Source organism: Falco biarmicus, chromosome 4 (genome assembly GCF_023638135.1).
Source record: "Falco biarmicus isolate bFalBia1 chromosome 4, bFalBia1.pri, whole genome shotgun sequence".
In the NCBI taxonomy this organism is placed as follows: Eukaryota; Metazoa; Chordata; class Aves; order Falconiformes; family Falconidae; genus Falco; species Falco biarmicus.
The window spans coordinates 57120809-57142791 of NC_079291.1; the positions used below are offsets into that span (position 1 = coordinate 57120809).

The 21983-nt window shown below is 44.3% G+C and overlaps 1 protein-coding gene across 2 annotated transcripts in view; it reads left to right on the forward strand.

The window, feature by feature from the left end:
• The window catches only part of PLCD1 (phospholipase C delta 1), a 56401-nt gene that overhangs the window by 22868 nt on the left and 11550 nt on the right, over positions 1-21983 (forward strand). For both annotated transcript variants that reach the window (XM_056336304.1, XM_056336303.1), the window contains exons 3-8: positions 2338-2566; positions 7447-7576; positions 11428-11656; positions 12772-12973; positions 14951-15095; positions 16144-16293. In XM_056336304.1, the coding sequence (XP_056192279.1) occupies positions 2338-2566; positions 7447-7576; positions 11428-11656; positions 12772-12973; positions 14951-15095; positions 16144-16293 (1085 nt within the window). The remainder of the gene's footprint in view (positions 1-2337; positions 2567-7446; positions 7577-11427; positions 11657-12771; positions 12974-14950; positions 15096-16143; positions 16294-21983) is intronic.

Consider the following 21983-nt stretch of genomic DNA (forward strand, 5'->3'; position numbering starts at 1 on the left):
GAATCACCTACTTATCATGTCTGCATCTGAGATGCTCAGGCTGGACTTCCTTTCTGGTCAAGGGTCCGCTGCAGCCATGCATTAAAGGTCTGATTTATCTTACCATAAAGTTTTTGTCTAAACAGGACAGAACATTTGTGTTCCAAAAGCTTCTTTTTTTCCCATTGGCTATAAAAGGAGCGTAACTAAAATTCAGACTTTTGGACTGAGCTGGATCTGTCCAAATATGAGAGCATCCTTTACATTAAAGGGTGTAGTTCTGCCTAAGGCACAATCACTATCATTTGCCCAATGCCCTAGTTAACGGACAGAATCACCAGCAAGGCTCTCCATTAGCAGCCCAGCTGCCACAGAATTGTAGCCCTTTTCTTTCAAGAATGGTTTTAGTACTCAAAACCATAAACCTTCACTCTACAGTTAATTGGCCAGATAATGTAATTCCACAGCAGCCCAACCCAACCTTTTCCTCCTCTCCTCTCTGACTGATCAACTGTTGGCCTTTATGAAGTGATAATAAAAGACCACACAAAGATAATTGCTCATAATCGTCAGGGAGCAACTTTGCCAGCTCCAGGAAGGTCCTCATGATATGTTCTTGTATAGGAACCAAACCAACGAAGTCCTGTGGAAGATGTTTGACCACCCCAACATGTGGTAAGAATTTAAAGCAAATGGCTGGTGTTGGTTTTGGAAAGTTACTGATTTTTGAAGACTGAAGTTTTGTGTGGTTTTGAGTGGCTTCTCCCCCCCCCCCCCCCCAGCAGTATCATGACTGCCCTGGGAAAAAAAGGAAAGTTTTCAAACTCTAATGAGCATCTTCGGAATTTTGAATGATCCCAGGGCATCCAAGCTAAAAAGTGGAGGGTGGATACTGACTGGTGTTTTTCTGCAGTGTTAACTTTGAACGAACCAGGCACTTTAATGGTGAAATTACACCAATTTAAATGAAGAAGCTGATAAAATGGATGCTTAAAGGCAAATTTCTCTTATTTTACACTCTGATTTTACATACTGATTTTCAACAAAGCTCCTTCAAGATAAGCACAAACAAAATCAATCTCACACATCTGCACTACAGGAAATAATTTTTACCTGTAATTTACAGTTTGAGGTAGAGGAGAGGTTAAGCTAATTTTTTTCTTTTTTCAAAGTCCTGTGGTTATATTTAGGTTTTGGCAAGCTTGTTGTAGAAGATGGCTGGATATCTCAAGTGTATTGCCTTGTCTGTGTGTGTGCCCTGAGATGGTATTGGTAGATATTTGCAAAATGTTAACTGGCCTGTCTCCCACCCAAGAAAAATGCAATGAGACTTTCTTAGTTATGGACTCCAACACTGTTTGCAAACATTGATGCCATTTATTGTGTGAAGGTGCCATCCCTACTTTGGTGTTAAGTTTCTCAGCAGTCAAATGTGATTAAGTGGTTTCTGCCCTTTCAGTCCTTTGTAGATGTATTAAGTGGCCCATGAAAGACAAAAAGAAGCTGTGCAGGCTGCTAGGAGCTTGCTTGATTTCACCACAGTTTGAGGGTACCTGCATGCTTTCAGGGGCAATGTATGGATGTCCCTGTTACTTGTATTTGTTTAATAATATAGTCTCTTGAATGCACTGCTCCTTCTGGATTGCTTTGTGTGTGCATTTTGCAAACTTGGTGTGACTTCAGGGCTCATTTCCACTAGCTGAGGGGCAGAGATGGAAATGGGGAAGGATGGTCTTGAAAGCAGTGTTTTGCTTTCTCACAGCAAAGGGGATCAAGTCTACTCTTGACAGGGGTGAGGACAGAGTATGGGTGACACCAAACTGCTCTGAAGTTTTGGTCTTTGCCTCCCTGATTTGCACTAATGTGGCTGAGAAGAGTATATGGGATTTTAAATTATACGTTCTCATGTTTATTGCAAACTAAAGAATTATTATTTTAGTCTCTGCTCTCCTCTTACTGCAGTCATCTCTCATTTTCCTGTGAGATGATGTTTGCAGGGAGGCAGAGATCAAGTCAGGGATGTTGCAAGGACGGAACCAAATTCTTGGCAATGATTTTATCTCATAAACATGATAATCTCTGCATGGCATCTAGTGCATATTCTGCTTCTTTGGTACATAAAGCACATGGGGAAAGAATTGTGGTTGTTTTTTTAAAAATTATTATTATTTTCCTGCTCTTTCTGCTCCTCTTGATTTGAACTTTATTTAGTACCAAAGTTTGTGGAAGGGGGAAAAGGGGAGGGAATCCCTCAGAGGCTGCAGGAGAAGGAGAGAGTAATTTCTTAATATCCCTCACTGAGTAGAGATAAGGCTGACTGAACCCCTGCTGACAGCAGGCTCTGCTTTCTTTCCACAGTCTCCATTGAAGATATTCGGGATGTGAGGTCAGGTCATAAAACAGAAGGTATGGAAAAATATGCCAAGGATGTCCCAGAGTATCGCTGCTTTTCCATCATTTTCAAAGACCAGCGGAAAAACCTGGACCTCATTGCAAGTTCAGAGGATGATGCCAACCACTGGATCTCTGGCCTCGGGAAAATTATAGCCCACAGCAACTCCATGAACCAGAAACAGAAACTCCAACAGTATCCTTTGCTTTATAAAGTGATTAATCACAGACAAAGATGCACTTGTCTTTCTCTGTGGGTGGAGATACTAGACTAACCCCCTTTTTTCCTATTGGCCCTGGGCACCAAGTTTTCTCTCACACTGTTTTTGCACCCAAGTAAGCTCCTTGTTTTCCAATGCTTTTCCCCCCCTGGTTTACAGTGGTACCAGAAAAAATGGATTCAGGCTTAACGTAGCTCCTTAAGCAAAGAATCACCTCTTTCAGGGGGCTCCAGATAAAACAATCATTATTTTTTGTGTTCATCAGGGGTTGGTTTCACTTGCATTGCAGTAAACTCCAGGACAGACACTTCTTGGCAAGGCATAAAAAGCCTGTACTGTTTATCGTGTTTCTCAGTAATACAAGGCGAGGGAACTGATTCTCCTCTTCTGACTGCCAAATTTATTCTGGGGTAGCTCCACTGACTTTAGTGAAAATTACTTCTTATTTGCCTCAGCATGGGAGGAAGTTTTGCACTGAAAGAATCTGCAATTGCTGTAGTGACAATGCAGACATCAAAAAGGAAAAGTAGCAGAGCAGGAAAAGAGTGGATTAGTTGTGAAATGGGGAGTGAGCGAGTTACTGGGTGAAATCCTGGCTCTCTGAATTCACAAGGAATTTTCCCCAGGGCTGCATTTCACTCCGTAAGTTGCTTTGTGATCACAGGTCTCACATTCATATAAAAAGAGTCAATATCTGTGGGTGCAGTTTTGATGGATTTTCTGCAGTTCCTGTGTGTCTGATGCCCTGACCATGACATATGAACCTGTTGGCTGATTTCACCTTGATTTGACAGAGCCTCAGCAGTCATAAAATATTAAGTTCCTTTAAGCTCCAGAAAGATAGCCATCCAGCTATCAGAGAGGAAACTGGATAGCGCTGTCAGTGAGGGAAGGTGGTGTAAGCTTCATGCCTTGTTCAACATCAAAGTGTCTGTGGAGAGGAGGGGAGATACAAAATCCTTAGCTAAGGGAAATCACAAAGCTGGAGTCTGAGCCTGAGCAGGCACCAGGGAGTCTCGCCCTCAGTGAAGGCTTCACTCCACGTGGATTCCCTGCTGGGTAATAAGGTACTGATGATGGAGGTGGCCCATAAATGATGATCTTTCATCAGGCTTTACTCTTCTGTGAATTCTCTGAAGTCTAATAAGCTCTTGCACAACAATAGTGCTGCTCATTTAAAGGAATCAGGCTCCATTGGTTCTGATGTGCATGGGATGCTGTGTTTATCTCCTGCACTATGAGTGTCTTAGATGGTTTTTCAAGCTCTGGGCTGTAAGGTCATTCCTCAGGAGTGTTACCAGTTGTGTGTCCATGGTGGAAGGGAGCAGTCCCTAGACAAATTGAAATCTTGAAACTTTGGTGTTATTGGAAATGTTGCAGCCTGGCAGTCTTACTTTTCAATATGAAGGCTTCCCCCACCCCACAGTGTGTGGGGAAAATCTGTACTACAGAAAGTTGTCCCTGGAGTGTGTCAAATTGAATATATTGCTGAAAAACTTCCCCGTAAGAAGAGATAAAATTGCTAAGGGGGGAAAAATAACAATGACATTTACAAGGGAAGAAGGCTGTAAATTTCCAGTGTGGAAAAGTGCCTCTCTGTCTTTGGAAAGCAGAATCGAAGCTAAATAGGGTGGGTAGGCAAGCCGTATTTCTGGAAGAGTAATTACTGTGCAGTGCTGGCTTCCAATCTGGGATTGTCTCAGACCATTTAACGTAACCTGGAATTACAGAACAGCATGATTTCTCATTTGAAATTTGATGATGTTTAATTAAAGCCTGGGATTTTAAATTTAGTCTGTCTTCGCTGGGTTTGCTTGGCAGCGTGGGCTTACTCAGATCTTCTTTAAACCTCAGAAGTGTTCTCCACATCTGTAAGCACGGAAGAAAAGTCAGTAGATGAGAAGTTTTGGGTCCCCTGCCTGTCCCCATGGCCAGAGAATTGCCTTGCAATGTATCTTTTCCAGCCTCCAAAACCTTGCAAAGCAAGTAAGGAATGTGCAAGACTTTGAAAACAAGTATTGAAAGCAAAAATTTTGCTAGTTTCAGATGGGGTTTGTTCAGTTTATAATATGATGGAGTTGCCTGTGGTAGCAAGGGACTCAATTTAGTGTCTTAGGTGTCCTTTCCAGTCCTGTATGCCTACAAAGATAAAACTCCCACATGCTTGGTGAGTACTTCTGGTGTTCTTGTACATACAGTACTGTTTTATTAAGCCTCTGATTCAACTCTGCAATAAACTGGCATAGATTATTTAGCAAATATTGCAGGTATTTGTTCAGGGAAGCCTTTAGACCAGAAAATACAAGGGACTTTTCATTTGAGTAGTGTGGCACTGTCTGCTTCGATTCTGGGATTTATGTATGAGCTTTTATTTGGGTTGGGAAGCACTTACCAGAAGTTTTACAGTGTTTCTGTTCTGAGCACATTCATGGGATATCTGCCAGATAGTTTCAGTCATCTCTCTTTGGTTTCTAATAGAAAGCTGGTAGCCCTGGAGCTGGAAGTTCCTTTAAAAACAAGAGGCAAGGAAGCAGGCTCTCTCTGGATGTACACAGGAATGGGACCAGCTTTTTCCTAGTCCACCCAAGTCCAAATAGGTGCGCTGGGTGAAAGGAAGACCCACAACCAGGGCTGCAAAATGCTGTTTGTATTGGAGGAGAAGAATTGGTTCATCCAGCTCTGCTAAGCTGTCTTAAACCTGAGGGGAGCCAGATGCATGGGGAGTTTGGGTGTTTGGGGACTGGTCACTGCTGCTTGCTGAAACAGCAGGCTGAGGCCCCAGTTGTCTGTAGTCTCCTTTTTTTCTCTTTGCTGCTTGCCCTTGCGGGGAGGGGGCCCACTGTGTGCCTGTGCTCTTCATGGGCTCCCTGATTTCCCTCCCGCATTGCTCAGCCTCCCTGGAAGGATTATAACAGGAAAGCACCCTCCTTTCACAGGCAGAACCCGGGCGTATTCTTTTGCAGATGCATTTACTGCCCATATGTTGCCTTCCAGAGTTGCCTTTGGGTATGTGCATGACCTCTGGGTGCTCATGATCAGCGGAAATGACTGCACTTTTAAAAAACAGGTGTGTTTTTACAGTGGTTAGAGCAAAAAGAGTAGTTTCTACACACAGTTATCCAGCTGTGCTACTCATCTCTGGCCGTGACAGACTAGATTGCCTCTTGGCTCTCTAGAGTTGCATGTTACTCCTGCCTGTTATTTTTAGGGAAGGCTGTGAAGGGGAGCTGAAGTGCAGGGGTCAGGTATGAATGGGTGGCACTACTATTGGCACCATGTTGACATGCTAAGCAGACGCTCTTTGGAGCACAGCTGGTGGAGGGGGTGTTCTCTACCCCAGGATGGATGGTATTGTGCTCCCAGCAGAGCATTCTCTGCACATGGGAGCTTCTGGACCCAAACTTCATTTTCTGGGAAGAATCAGTCCAAGCCAGACCGTGGTTCAAGGCCTTAGAGTGTCCCTGGGAGCTGGGGAAATGTAGCCTCTCTTTATTTTGGTTTCCCTGTCTAAAGAAGGGGAATATTAGTATTACCCGGCTAAGATGGATGCAGTGTGAGGTCATTGCTTAGCACCTGCCAAGATTTTTAAAGACAGAAAGTTCAACTTTCCATGAGACAAACAATACTTACAAACACTTTACACATATCTCCATAGTCATAATTCGGAAATATTTGGATGTAGTGGTAGGTGTGATGAATAATCTCTTTCAGGGTTATGTCTACAGCCCCTAAGCCTGTTAGTTAATGCCCTTTTGGGGGGTTATTTTCAAAGGGCTAGTTAAAATGTTCTGTTATTACATGCCTCAGCTGGTATTTCCTGACACTGAGATTTACTCTGCTTAACATCCAGATTGGGCATTTTTTAAAGATAATTTTTTAGAATGAGTTTGAAGCAATGCTTCCTATGCAAGATGTCAAAGGTTGCATTTGTGGAGATCAAACTGGTACTTTGATAATTTTTCTATTGAAAAATAGGAGATTTTTCTGGATGATCTTTCTTATTTGACAGTAAAGCAAATTAGAGAGAGGCAGTTCATGATGCAAAAAGCATTATTTTTTTTTGGTTTCAAACTGCAAGGTATCTCAACTGTCTAGCATTATTTTCCCAAGAGACTGAAAGAACATGGGAGATCCAGTCCAAATTATCTGGAATCACATTAAAAAGCTCATTTTTGTAGTAAACACTCCAGATCCATAGATATATTGAAGTTATTATAAACCAGACTCTTAGGAACTATTACCACAGTATGATACGGTAATAGACCCTGTGCATTTCATGAGGGGAAGCCAAGACCTACGAAGTTGGGTTTTATTCTGCTCACAACAAAGCTCTTAAGACATATATGAAGAAATCCCTAAAGAAATACAGAAGCTGAAGGTGAGTCAAAAAATTAATGATTCTTTTTGGAGAATTTCTGTTCAGTGTTTGCCTTGATATCCTGAATATGGGCAAATCTGTAACAGTGAGTTTACCAAGCTCCACTTGGGAGCTTTTCATCCTTCCTCTATCCCCTTTATACATCTGGAGCAGAATGTCATAAAAGAGAAATCAGACTGTTTCTGGCTGTGGCCAGAAACTCCTACAGGGTAAAGAGAGCAGATCCAGCCTTGGCCAGATGGCAAAAAGCTTCTCCTGGGTCACAATTGCTTGTATTACAGTGCATTTTGCTTCTGCCAAAGCACCATTTTGCTCTTTCAGAGCAGAAGGTGAGATGATGTAAGCTGTTCAGTGGTAGCATGCTGATTTACAGCAGCTGGAGAGGTGGTTCAGAGTCTTCAGACTGCCAAGGGCAGCAGAAGGGTGGTATTTAAGCTAGGCACTGACCTGTAAAGATTTCCTTACATCATCCCACAGCTGGATTCATACCTGCCTGCGGAAAGCTGATAAAAACAAAGACAACAAGATGAGCTTGAAAGAGCTCAAGAACTTCCTGAAAGAAGTAAACATTGAAGTTGATGACTATCATGCCAAGAAAATTTTCCAGGTAATAAGAACAAGCCAGTAAAGTATTTGCTATTGGCTCAGGTCAAGGTCTCCCACAGCTTTCAGCTTTGGTGGGAGACCTAAGCTAAAGTGAACTCCTAGCATCTTTTCTTGTACCAAGGAAGCACTCTTGGGTTTTGGTGCTCAGCAGATCCCCACTAACAACTTAGGTCAGCACAATGCTTTGATGAAGGTGTGTTAAGATCTTTCTTTACCATTGATGCCTAATTTTGCCAGGATTCATAGAAGATGTAATGCAAACATAGGTAATGTGAGAAAAAGGGAAAAGCTAAGTTCAAGTGCAGTTTGAGTCCCAGGTGTTTCAGGAGTTCTGCATGCCATAACCACATGTCAGTGCCTGAGTCTGGCTGAAAGTGGTTTTGTTACAATTATGAACCCAGTTCCTCACCTTCTCAGAGGTGGGGCACGCCAAGTGACAGTTATAAACAAAAAGAAATCAAACTGGAGGAAAAACCCCACCCAGATTCATGATAGATGTGTAACATTGCACCCAAGCCTGAACCAGCCTGGTTGATTTAATAACCCAAGGCATATTTAATCTGGTCAGGGACATACACTTCTAAATTCGCAAGATTCGGCTTGCTGGCTGAGCTTATGAGAAGATTAGAAAGGGATGAAAATTTCTCAGTTGTTGAGCTTTTAGTTTCTCTCTAAAGAAGCCTTCTTGCTGAGGTGAGATAAAACATCTGGATAATTTCCAGATTCCATCCTGTCTGAAGCAGGATTTGAATTCATGGGTGTGCAGTTTCAGAAATGCTTTTTCTGATCAGCAGTAAACATGTGGGTGGTTTTGGGCACCGGGCAATAGTTCTCCTGCTCCTTCCTGTAAGCAGATAGCAGGAAGGTTGGCAAGATCTCACTAGGACCTTCCCCCAGAGGAGATACAATTTTCCTAATCCTTGCTTTACAGAGGTCTCTCTTTCCCTGGTAACTCTGCAAGAACTGGGGGAAGGTCGTCAGCAGATCTTAAAGAATTTCAGCAAAATCTTCCAAATGTATTGCCTGCTCTGGCTGGCATATCCTGTGCTTCATTCCCTGCTCAGGAAGATCCTGGAAGAATAGCAATAGGGCTTGGATTCCTCTGAGTTAGGTGCCTCCAGTGCAGACTTCTACATTGGAAGTAGTCACCAACACTTACACTTCCTTTGCTGTTTGTGTAGGTCAGGCCAATAATGGAGATCGGGGTGTGATTCACCTCGTCCTAAAGGATACATCTCACATTCATCAGCTGAATCACTCCCTACATCTTCAAACATCAAAAACCTGAAAAGATACCCCCTTTTTTTAGAGATGCAGTCTCCTCTTCATTAATGAAACTCTTGCTATTGCAATAGTTACAACGGAGCTCTAGGAATGGAAACTTGATGAAGTTAAATTCCCTTTTTGTTGAAGGACTCCAAGTAATTTTTAAACCTTGATTCAACCCATCTAAACACAGGCAGCTAGTTAAAGTACCCTCATTAGGCATGTAATTGTTGTAAGTTTCCTATATAGCCACTGGAAAGAGAGGCTCTTCCAGATCCCTTGTGGGCTGAATTGCCTCCAGGAAGAGTCTGTCTTGCTCCTAAAGCAATTACATTTTCAGTTTACATACTGCCTAAAGTTAGATGGACTGAGAGACATTACAGCATATTAAAAGGGTGATCTTTTCTGTCTTAGTGAGTTTTTCTTCATTTAGTCACAGGAAGCACGGGTGATCAAGGATTCAGGAGAGTGCTACAGGGCATGTTCTTACATTATTACTGCTTTTCATCACATAATTCTGTGTCCACATCTAGGTTTTAGGCATACCTGAGTAAGACATATGCAATGCAACCAGAAACTGCACGAAGCTCCTCTAATTGCTCACATCTTTTCAACCTGAATATTCATTCTGGTGCATCACAAAGGTTCTGACTTTTTCTGGCAGGCCAAGGTTCATTCAGGACTCATGGTTCATGATCCATACAAGTGAGGTAAATCACAGTATTTTGGGTTGAGATCTTCTTTCTAATTTGGAGCTCTTGTAGCCCAAGCAGAAGGAACTCACTTTTATACTGTGCATCTGATCTGTCCTGGAGTATGCTTCTACCCAGCGGATTCTGAAGTCAGGACAAGTTGAACTTTTTGCTACTGGTTCAGTTTGTGAAATGCTGCACATCGTGATAATTTTGTTTGGTTTTATATGTGCACCATAAACAGATAGTGAAGGACTCTAGTGGAGGATTGGCAGCGGATGAAAGTCCCTCATTGTCATTCACTTGGAGCACTGCCAAAGCCACCATGGTTATCAATGAGATCATTAGCTGAGTTAGGCTGAGATTGGTATGATGACTGGTTAAACTGAGACATACATTTTGGTCATAAAACCTAGGACAATGGCTCTGTCTATCATAGGAGATCAAAGAGGGAAAACAATTTAATTCCTCTGGTTTGAGAAGTTACCATCTGTCAGCTAAGTTGTAGTAACTGATAGTAGCGAGGGTGAAATGAAATGCACAATGGTCTCCTCTGAGTGACCTGGACCACACTTGCCATTCCAAGTTCAGGCCTGAAGAGGAGAGTTTTTAGGCCAAAAACTTGTCCTGCAGGGGTTTTGGCATCCATGCAAAAAATGGTGTTTTTCAGACTTACCTGAAATATGTGAGTGAGCTATGTGTGATTGGGACACCACTATTAAGGGTCTGTTTGTCTGCTTTAGATATTGAGAAAATCATAACAACAAGGCATTAACTAGAAGTAAGTTGACTGCTGAAATTTGCAGGGAAAACCACTTGGAAGTGATATAATGCTCCCTGCAATAAGTGATTCTTCTGGGATAGGTTCTTGTTTTCCATCTCAGCTTATTTTTCTCAGTCCATATTTAATGCAGAGATTTATATCCCAGAGATGACTGAAAAATAGTTGTTCACCTCTCCATGAAGAATTCTGCTAGGAAAAAACCAACAGAATTATTATCAGGATTTGCCATAGAAAGACTGTAATTTCTGATGAAAAATTGAACCAGGAATATTTTAAATAAACTGGAAGTATTTGTTGTTGGAAAAGCTGTTGTCCTTCATGGAGATACTAACCTGCATATCTTAAACTCCTAATCTTTCATGGTCAGTCAAGTCTTTGACTGTCATGCTCTGTCGGAGCTGTTATCTACTGGAATAGTTCAAACTGCAGAGGAACATGGGGGCATGAAGAATGTGAATTGCAGCTCCTTGAGAAGATACCTGCTTTGAAATTTTGTGGAGATTTTATTACTTACTGGGTTTTGGATAAGAATGGAAAATTTCCATGGAAAGAGGGATTTTTTTCATACCTTAATATGTACATGTTTAGCAATTTTTTCAAGTGGGTTTTGATGTCATCTTTGCAACTAGCCCTACTGCTAGCCTTGACAGTCTCTTGAGGCCTGAGCTCAGACCCACTAAGGTCAAGGGGAAGGCCTTACTGGATTTTAGGCCACAGTCTCTATCAGTAGTTTAAGATGCATCAAGTTAATTGTTTCCCTATATTCCTCCTCCTGTTGAGATCAAGAGTTACATTTCTCTTGAGCCTTGATTTGTATTTAGATTGATGAACTTATGGTTTGCACAGTACACAGTGCAGTGGAGCTCAAGGCATGCCTGGTGCTTTTCAGCACAGTGATAATATGAGTAAATAGTAATAATTGTAACTGTTATGTGACTGTTGGCCTTGTCAATGAAAGCCATTGTCATTGAACAAGTGCTTCTTGTTCATTGGCCAGTAACTGTTTCCAATTATTTTGTGTTCTGCGTTGTGTAGCCCTGGTGCAGATTACGGCTGGCATATGCCAGAAGGAAAGAAGGTTTTCACTCCTTCTCCCCTCTACGTTTACAGCACTGTGACAAGTCCAAAACAGAGGCTCTGGAGGATGATGAGATAGAGGAATTTTACAAGATACTAACAGAGAGGAAGGAAATAGACAAGATCTTCCAAAAATACTCAGATGCAGGAGGGTTCATGTCCTGCCAAAACCTGGTGAGGTTCCTCTATGAGACGCAGCAAGAAGAAGATGCTGTTGTTGCTGCCCCTGCCTTAATTCAGAGATATGAGCCCAACGAAAGAGGTAGGTTGGAAACCCTAGCTGGTTTGGTTCAAAATCTTGCTTTCTTGATGAACTATGAATTGCTTTGCTGCTGCTTTCTTCTGCAGTCTTGTGTGTCATTTTCTCCTTAGAGCTGCTTCTAAAACACCAGTCTTCTAAGGCAACATTAGCAGCTGTAGGAGAGGAGGCACAGGAGAGCCTGGGAAATATTTCTCTTCAATTTTGGCTTGGTTACAGTGAGCAGCGGGAGAGGGGTTGCTATAGAGTTGGCTAGAGGGTGATGCAATTCCTAAGGGAAAGGCTCTGGTGGCTTATTCAGATGCCAAGACCTCATGTGGCTTTGCAGGGTTAAGAACGTAGCAACATTTCTGTTCTCCAGAAGCAGGAATGGAGGCAGATGTTTTTGAATGTGGGCACTTGAAAAGCCATCAGGTGGTGAGATCTCTGACTAGAGGGCCAAAAAGGTGGCAGCTGTTCAGGAGAGCAATCACAGAACTGTCTTTCTGCTCGGAAGTTAAGTGAATTGTCAGTCTGGAGCACCTCGGAGACATGTTCAAGGAACGAATGCAGCACCACAGACTGGTTTGGCACTATCCTGGTGAAGGATCTGCTGTCCTTCAGGAGAGGGATGGTGCTTTGCAGATGTCAGACTTGGGATCTAACTCACTTTCTCAAGCTGGGGAGATCTGTTTCTCCCCAAAGTTTGGTAATTTTGCATTTACTCTTTCCAAATCATGTATTCATTGGATAATCTAGACAGGATTTATCTGGCTGTGTTTAGACATCTGAAAGCTTCTCTGTGTTGCCATGAAGGAAGCTTGAAGTGGTCGAATGGAGATTTTTATACTGTAGATCTCTAGAGACAGGGGAGGTAAGGGCTGTCTTTGACACTTATAAGGTGTTATCAAGGACAATAAGTGTCATAAAAACCCATGCTTGTGAAGGGGTTTTAAAAGCACTTTCAGGCAGATAAAGCTGTCATCATTGTCTAAACAACATCAGTATCTTCACTATTAGCTGAACGCCTAGGGAGCATGTTTTGCCTTTGTAGAGCAGCAGGCATCATGGTGAAGAGGATGGCACAAGCTGGTGGGGTCAGATTTTCAGTATGGGGTTTCTATCTATTTATCTGGCAGCCAAGAGGGGTAACGCCATGACCAAAGATGGTTTCCTGATGTACCTGCTGTCCGATGATGGGAATATATTCAACTCCTCCCACCGTAAAGTTTACCAGGACATGACTCAACCTCTCAGTCACTACTTGGTGTCATCCTCACACAACACCTATCTAATGGAAGACCAGCTCACAGGTCCGAGCAGCACAGAAGCCTATATCAGGTAAAGTATGTGTGTGTGTGTTTATACATGTGTGAGAGGTTGACCTCTGTCTGACAGAAGACATAGGGTGCCTCTATACCGCTAGATGTGAGAGGACCAAGAAGCAATCTCCCACCCCAAGACCAGGTGATGTGGACTGGCCCATGTTCACATTAGGATGAGCTGTTTCTAAACCAGGCTGGCCATGCCCCCCCTTTTCATAGCACTTTGACCTGGGTCTCTGCTGGGCCCATGTGGGGTCCACCCAACTGTAAGATGTATAATTACTACGTTTGGGAGTAGTTTAAAATATCCACCATCATGTGGAGGCTGAATTCCAGCCCTCTAGCATGGCATTTTCAAAGCATGATGCTGAGGGGGTATGTTGCATTCCTCTGAATATGGCTTGAGAGAGTGCAAGGAGCTTACAGTGAGTGAAGATTTCTGGGATAGAGCTGCAGGACTCTGTAGGTACTGGAAGGAGCCAAAATGATGCATACTGTCATGATGTTTACAATCTGGACTGCTTTTGGAGAGTTGCCCCTGGCATGGACTATCCCTAGAGCCATGGTGGGGTTTATTTTGGAGAGACCTAGCTGGATCAGTCCTAAAAAAGAGGTGGGATGTGAGCTAATGAAGCAGTGTGGGTGATCAGGAAACTCATGCCTGGTCCCTCTTTAGCAGCTCAGATACTCCCGCAGTGTCCCTGGACAGAAAATCAATCACATGTTGCCTAATTCTCCCTTTAACAACAAATGCTGTCTGATGTCTCATGGCTAGATGTTTGCACTGGCCTTTACTAATTTGCACAGCCATCTTACATTACTTCTGCTATGACCTGTACTTTTATTAAGTGAGACAGTATTTCCTTACAAGCAAGCCAGTGACTACAGTTCTTTGTTTATTACTTATCTGATTCTCAGGGAACAATGGCTGTCTTGAGTCACAACCTCAAGAGTAGAGAGTGAAATCTGGCACAAGTTGCTTTTCAGTAGCTATTTGAATTCCTCTTACAGTATCTTAAAATAACAGAATTATTATGTTTTGGCTGTTAAAAAAACCCAAACATCCCATGTTTCTGGAACAGGTTGCCCAGAGAAGCTGTGGGTGCCCCATCCCTGGCAGTGTCCAAGGCCAGACTGGATGGGGCTTGGAGCAACCTGGGCAGGTGGCAGATGTCCCTGCCTGTGGCAGGGGGGTTGGAACTAGATGATCTCTAAGGTCCTTTCCAACCCAAACCGTTATATGGTTCTGTGATTCTATAATTCTACAAGCCTATGATTCTATGATTCTTATTGCAATGAGTTAAAGGAGTTGTGTTATCTGAAACATATAGGGAGTTACTGTAAAAGAGACAAAATCACCTCCTAGACAATACAAGTTTGTACAGGGGGAACCTACATTTTAGAGTAAGTTAAAATGAAAGTATGGGTATGTAGAGGTGGGATTTGCAGGTGGAAATTCAGTCTGTAGATTCAGTTTAGAAAACTGGCCCTCAGCAGTCTCCCCAGCTATGATGGGGCTCCCACATCTCCCTCCCTGACAGCTCTGAGGATTCATCTCTCATGTCTTGTCAGATCTAGATGAAGAAGTTGCATCATCAACACTTTGTGACTTGACTTCTAAGGCTGACTGTCTTACTGTCTCTTCCAATGCAGCCACTCTTGATTTTCTCTGCTCTTCGCCATCTTTAGGAAAAGACTTGGGGCACAGTCATGATGAGTGTCCTTTCTTATCTGACACTTGCTATGTCTTCTTTGGATAACTCTTACCTTGGATTTTCACTGCCTCCTTTCTCAGATCCCACTGTGCTTTCCTTGCTCAACCTCTGAGCCCTCCTGATCCCATCCTTTCTCCATCTGCTTTCCTGTTTTTCCAAGCTCCTCTTTTCTCCCTTGCTCCCCTAACTTCCTGTCAACCTTCCTGTGCATCACGCACACTCATTTTGAGATGGAGCAGAAGGTTTAGTACCCAACCAGGTCCATTCTTTGTTTCCAGAGCCCTCACCAAAGGCTGCCGCTGTGTGGAACTGGATTGCTGGGATGGCCCTAACTCAGAGCCCATCATTTATCATGGCTACACTCTCACCTCCAAGATCCTCTTCAGCGATGTCATTAAGGCCATCAAGAACTATGCTTTCAAAGTAAGGATGAGGGACCCTCTAAGATTTCTCATATTGCACAGTCCAAGACTGATCGTAGGTCTCTGCTCTCCCAGAAGAGAGCATAAACAATGAAGACTTCATCTTAGCATTTCTCATGGGTACAAGATGTGTCCTTCTGTCTGGGCATCCATGTTCTGCTTTCTGCAGAGATCCATTCCTGGGAGTTGCTGGACAGGCACCCTATCTGAGCATGAGTTTGGATCTATACCAGCATCCTGGACCCCACTGCAATGAAAATAATGCCCAATATCTTGAGTGTACCTGGTGGGAAATGCAAACAAGCTCATGATTTGTTGGCTTTGATGTCTCTGGGTCCGTTCCGAGTTTAGAGGAACCCATATGCATGTGTTTTGGAGGGACTGATGCGAAGGACTGCTTCCAATCTGCTTTGAAAGGAATGAGCAGGCCTAGAGTCTTGTATGGCAGCGTTGGGCCAGCAGCCTTTAAAAACCTTGGGTCTGTCCAGGCTCACTGGGCTTTCTCCTATTTTCCTTCAGTGCACTTGAGAATTAGTATCAAGTTTCCTTTGGGGTTTTAAAGCAGTGACAACAACAATGCCTTCAGCACACAAAATGACTAGCAGGGGCCACAGGGAACCAGATCAGGCCTGTGCATGAATGGGAGAAGGGTTCAAGTCACCTAAGGATTTGAGCAAACAGTGATTTCAAAGCCTCCCTTCCTAGTCCTTCCTCTGAGGTAGGAAGGTGCTCTGGCCCACAGTGCCAGTGGAGAATGGAGGCACAGGGAGCCTCATCAAAGGGCCCCAGTAAGTCTGTGGGAGGCATCCTGACCCAGCCTGGTGCCCTGTCCATTGGATCATCATCTCTGGAAGGTGCCAGCAGAGATCTGAGTAGCTACTGCATAGTTAAATTTGTCCATTTTTAACAAATGCTCATTTTAGCAGAATACTAGACCCTACTGTTGAAGCACTCATTTCCAGACAAAACAGCACTGGGCTTATATCAATTGCTATAGACTGGTGAAATTACATGGTTCACTGATGATGTATGTTACCGTCTTGTTGTAGACCTCACCATACCCTGTCATCATCTCCCTGGAGAACCACTGCAGTGTCGATCAGCAGAAGGTCATGGCTCAGCACATGACGACGATCCTGCAGGACATGCTCTTGGTTGCCCCAGTTGATGGAAATAAATCCCAGTTCCCCTCCCCCGAGGTAAGCAAGGCCACTCTAGCACTTTCTGCCTTCTGAGAGTGGAAGAAGAGAGGTCTGTCTTCTTACTGGGTGCCAAGCGGTGGATAATATGCCTGAAAACTGGTGGGAACTGCACTTGCTGAGGAACTGAAGTTGTCTGTGGGCAATGGTGAAATAAGACACAGGAGTACCTAGAAGTAACATACGCATCTCAAGCACAAAATGTCCTGTTGCTCCTTGTGTGTTGTCTAAGCTCTCAGAGGAGACATCCCTACAGGACTGAGGATATTCCTGGTCCATTTACCAAGGCCAGGGAATGTCCTTCATCCCATGAGGTGGTTGCTTTTCTGGCTTGCCCCAGAGGAACTGAATCCCAAGGGTCTGTCTTGTGTCTGCCCCCCACACCCCAAAGCTAAATATGACCTCCTTCCAGCTAATCCTCTGAAGCACTGTTAGGTTGCTGCACATGCAGGGAAGGTTAGCACCACAAGGAGTGATTACAAGGTGTCTAATGTTTTTAATTCAGCAAGATTGAACACTGCCTGATACCATGGTAAGTGAAATGTTTTGCTCTGTGCTGAGCTCTGTAGCATACGCTCTCCTCCTCCTTTAATGCCTTGGGTGCTCTACTGTGGAGATCCAGGCTGCTGATTAGGAAGTGATGAGGGCTGAAAGCTGTGATTGCTTGCCCCTCAAAACTCAAGGGGAAAACTAGTACAGGTAATCTAAGACTGTGTCAAGCATGAAGTGTCCTCCCTCTGAGAACGGCCTGGGGTGGTGTGGGTGGAGATATCCATGGAGGACAAGGGGAGGCAGGAGGCTGCAGAGAGATGCCCCTTTGATTCCCATGAATCAGGGCAGCTGGGAAGCTGGGAGCTGAGGTTGGGCCCTGCAGGAGGAAGTAGATCTACAGCCCTCAACAGTGGATCTTGATTATAAAATCATTAACTGACAACTAGAAAAAAATGGAAATGGAATCTTGATCTGAACAAAGAAAGTTTCCAAAACATATGTAAAAATGAAACATTCATCTGTTTCCATCCTTCCGGTTTGTTTTCTTTCTTTCTTTTCTCTTAAGCACTTTGCAGAAATCTAATTCTGTGTAGATAGCTAGAGTTCCCTTTAAATTGCATTTCTTTACTAAAGAAATAATTTGCCAAAAATTGGATGAGCATGCCTAGCTGGAGCTGGAAGGAGTTTGTGAGTGGGATAAAGCTGGCAGTCATCAGGGGAGAAAGGATAGGGAAACGATCCACGCAAAATGTCTTCTATATTTGTTGTCTCTCTGCCTTTTTCTCTTTTTCCTTTCTGACTTTCCCCTTTTGTTTGGGAGTGTCATGCCTTGCTTGATACAATGCCTAGCACAGAGGGAAGCTGATCTGGGTTGGTCCCTAGGCACCAGTGCAATAAATTAGGATGAATCATAATTTTTAATGCTGCTGCTTCAGCAGGACATTTGCACTGCCACAGACAAGGTGCCTCCATTTAAGAAGTGACTATAAGGGTGACAATATGCCCAGCATGGAGACAGGTCTCTGCAGGCTGTTCCCTGAGTTGGAAAAATCAAAGTCTTCATTGTCACCTCCTGGCTTCCCGATGCAGGATCAGGAAGGATGCCGATGGCTTTTCAAAACACTGCCTTGTGACTAGGGAAATGATATGAAGAGAGAAAGGAGAAACATCAGGGAAAGAAATGTGTGATGTGTGTGGCAAGGAATGACCCCAGCTTCCCAAAGATGTTTTTCCCATTCCTGTGCTTGTCTAACCTCCTGCTCCAGTTGCCCAGACAGACACACGGCCCCAGCTGGAACAAAACAGCCCAGACCTACCTTAGTGAGTGGATTTGGTCTGATATGCTCCATTGGAAGGAGTGATCCATTTAGTTTAAAGGGAGAAAAATTGCCAATGTAGCAAAACCTATCCTTTTCTCGCTGGTACTTTACCTTCCTGCTATGTGAACTGGCAGAATGTGAAAAGGGCTGGACTGCTGGTTTTTTTGTTGGAAAATACATTGAAGCTGAAACATTAAGGAAAAAAATAAAAAATCAAACAAACCAGAAATCTCTTGGGTTTTCCACTTCCTTGTGAAGCTGACATGGGGAAGCCCAGGACAATGTAGTATTTTTTATATTAGAAAAAGGGTGGGATCTGTCACTGGGAAGAGGGCTGAAAGGCTGTAAAATAAAAACAGGCGAAGCATTGCTACAGGGTGTGTTAGCAGGGCAGTGTCAGTAATTAAAGGAAGATCGACACAGTTTGGATTCATGCTAACGATTCATACCGTAGCCCAGGGCGGGCATCTGATTTATTAGGCTCCCTTCGGGAACAGTGTTGGGCTACACAGAGCATCTAAATATCTCCCTCAAGCTGATGTCTTTAGGTCCCAATAGTAAATTAAAAGCCTGTAGGATGAAAGGCCAAAAGTCACATAAAGGTGCCGGGCAGTACCAGGGTTGTAGAGAACTGCTGATCCAGTCTCTGCAGCTCATTGCTTGTTGCAGGCCCTTCTGCCCCATCCCTGATGTGCACAGGGGTCTGCTAGGGCCCCTTCCCCTGTCCCTGCATTCCAGCTGGAAATGCTGCAAAAACCCAGCCCTGGAACAAGACAAAACCAGCTGCCAACACTGCATGTAACTATTCAGCATATCAGTCATATCTGAAACCCCTCCAAATCTTTGTTCCTGGACTTCCTTGTTTACAATGACAGTGGTTTTGGGCTTAACAGAACTGCCTTGCCAAGTGACCCTTAGGAACATGAACTGGGAGGTGCAGTGCAGTGGCAGGTGTCTCTGCTATCCCACACCTCCACTGTCCCACCAGCTGACCCATCAGTCACATTCATTGCTGTGTCCTGTGCCCCCATACAACACCACTTTGAACCATGCAGCTCAGGAACCACTTGCAGTATAGCAGTGGTGGTGCAGGGCTCAGCACTACTGATCTGCCAGCAGAGTGGCTGAGCTGCTGTGCCCCATGCTCACCGCAAGGCAGCAAACCCTTCTGGGTTTGGCTCAGGTAAGTCCAGGCTGGGTTCAGTCACAGGTCTCTTAAGCCAGCAATGGACCCCAGGGACTGGCAGCCCAGGGGGATTACTTTGGCACGATGCATTTGGCATGAACGTGGCTTCAAGTCATTCTGCCTTATGCCTGACTGAACATCTACGTAGGAAACTTCCAGGTGTGTTAAATGTGTGTATGCGGATCTTTTAAAATCCTCTGCTCTTTACAGCTTTTGCTCCTTCTGATAAAATCAACAGTGCTTTTAAGATGGTTGCCATGTCCCAAGTCACAGAATCCCAAAGGAAGTAAAGCCATGTGTCAGAACCATTTCTCTTGCAGAGCTGAACTTGTTGAGCATGCAGTAGAAAAGGTGGGAGAGCAGGAGAGCTCCACTTGCACAGAACTAAGGCAATGTGATTTACAGGGCATGTGAGGAAAGGAAAGGAGAAGAGAGGAGAGGAAAGGAAAGGAAAAAGGATAGGAAAGGAAAGGATCTATTCCAGCAGCCACTCCACTGTATGTTCACAGTAGAGTCCAGTGTCCTTGTAGCCTTTCCTTAGCTTACAAATTCCCCACAGCATTGTCCCTAAAAATCCTTGGCTTTCAGTGGTATCATCACATGGAAACAACTTGGATAACTGTGCTTGATGGCAAGGGGGTGAACCTGGTCCACCCAGGAGCAGCAGACCACATAGCCAAGGACAGAACTGGAAACAATGCTACACCATGTGTCCAGTGCCCACACGAGAAAAGAAAGGCTGAAAACAAGCACACCTGTATTCAACCTTGGACATGCCACAGGCAGTCAGGATACCTTTATGATCTACTTGGAGAGTATTTCTTGAGTATTTCAGCTAATGCTTCTTCCTAAGACAAGGGATCTGCTCAACAGAGCTGAACTGATGAGGTGAGTGTCTTTGCCTCAGGCTAGAAACAGTATCACGTGATGGGGATCCAAGAGAGATGGAGGAAGTGCATGTGTGTGTTTGTGTCTGTGTGTATCAGCTCATTTAAAGCCTTGTCGAAGATAAGCTCTTAAATTTAGGACTTTGCTTCCTAGTACCCATATTAAATGAAGGAAGACAATGTTTGGGACTGGCAGCTTCTGCAGGGTGGGTTCAGTGGAATGTTACTGTAGAATAGCATCTTCTGCAGGAAAAGGAGGTGAAAATGCTCTGTTTTGGGTTGAATCTCACCCCTTATTGTGGACCAAGTTAATGCTTCTCCCCTGGAGTTAAGTGGCACATGGGCTGCTCTCCCTTGTAGTCATGGTGGAAGTTAGCTGTATAGGGGATCCTAAAACTCTGCTATGCAACAGGACTCCAGAAGGGAGCCAGCCTTGGGGATTTCAAGGTCAAAGGGGACCACCATAATTGCCCTATGGAGACTCTTGTACAACACAGTCTGGGCTGACCAGTGTTCCTGTGGCCATGGGGAGCATCTGGGGCATATCCAAGGTTTCACAGAGTAGCCACAGTCTACACAGGATAACAGCAGCACCAAGGACCCACTGCTGGCAGCCCTGGTATGGGGTGTGGTGAGGAGACAAGGTGGAGGCTGTGTTGCTGTGCCTTCACTGCTGGTGTTATTCAGCCAGGTAGGATGGGTTCATGCCAGAAGTTACACCTCCCACTTGCTGGACAGGCTGTTCTGAACTGAAGATGCTTAAAAAGGGATAGTAGCCCTACTGGTAATTAAGAATCAAGCAATCTGCCCCAGGTACCTTATCCCTAGCTCTTTACTGTTGACCTGTGAGGTGAGGCAGTAACACTTCTTATGGAGCATTAGAAAGCAGACGCAGCTAGTGTATTATGTATCAGGATGCTATCTGCAGCCTGCAAAGGACAAGAGGGGATTCTCTGAGCCCCTTCTCGCTGTCCCCAGTGCAATCCCTCCGGGCTTGTCCATTCAAAGTGTTGGCTGGAGCCTAAAAACTCACACAGAACTGGATTTCACCTGCTGCCAGTGAGTGTTGTGGAAGAACAGTGGAGAGCTGGGTGTTGAGGCAGGACGGTGGGAAGAGACATGGAGCAGACTGAAGTGAGACTCTGAGGATGAGCTGACTCATCTCCTGGCCATGGATGTGAAGAAGCAGGTCACAGCTCTGCCTGGAAGAGAGCTGAGGGGCTGGAAGGAGGGAAGATGGGTCTGGGGATGGGGAGGAGGATGCTGCTGTGCTTTGACTGCTCCTTTGGGCCTTTTATTTCCAGTAACCAGTACATTCCTTCCAGCTGCCTTTGTGTAGCTTTTGAGTGACAGGGAAAGTGCCCCAATGTAAACAGATTATTTGTGGTAGCTGAAGTTCTCTTGACTGCTGTCTCAGGTGCCAGTGCCAAATTTCAGCTCAAACCAGGCTTCATCCACATCTTTGCTGGGTGCTGAGGGGTTGGGCTGGTCTCTGTAAAGATGTGATGCAATTAGCTTGTACCCACAAAGCAGGAATGGTGCTCTTTGAAAATGCCTGTGCTGCTTTATAAAAGATCCTTGGTTTTCCACAGTCCTGTCATTTGAGAATGGTGGGGTTTGTTGCCTTTGCTGTTGTAGTGGAAAAGGCAAATACAGGGTGTCTCTGAGAAAGGGGGAACATACTACACAGACTGAGGGGTTGCATTGACTAATTCTGAGATTGCATTTTTCTGGAATAACTAAAACCTTCCAAAGCCAGGAGTACCAAACAGATCCAAGCTGGCAGCAAATCTCTCACTGACTTCG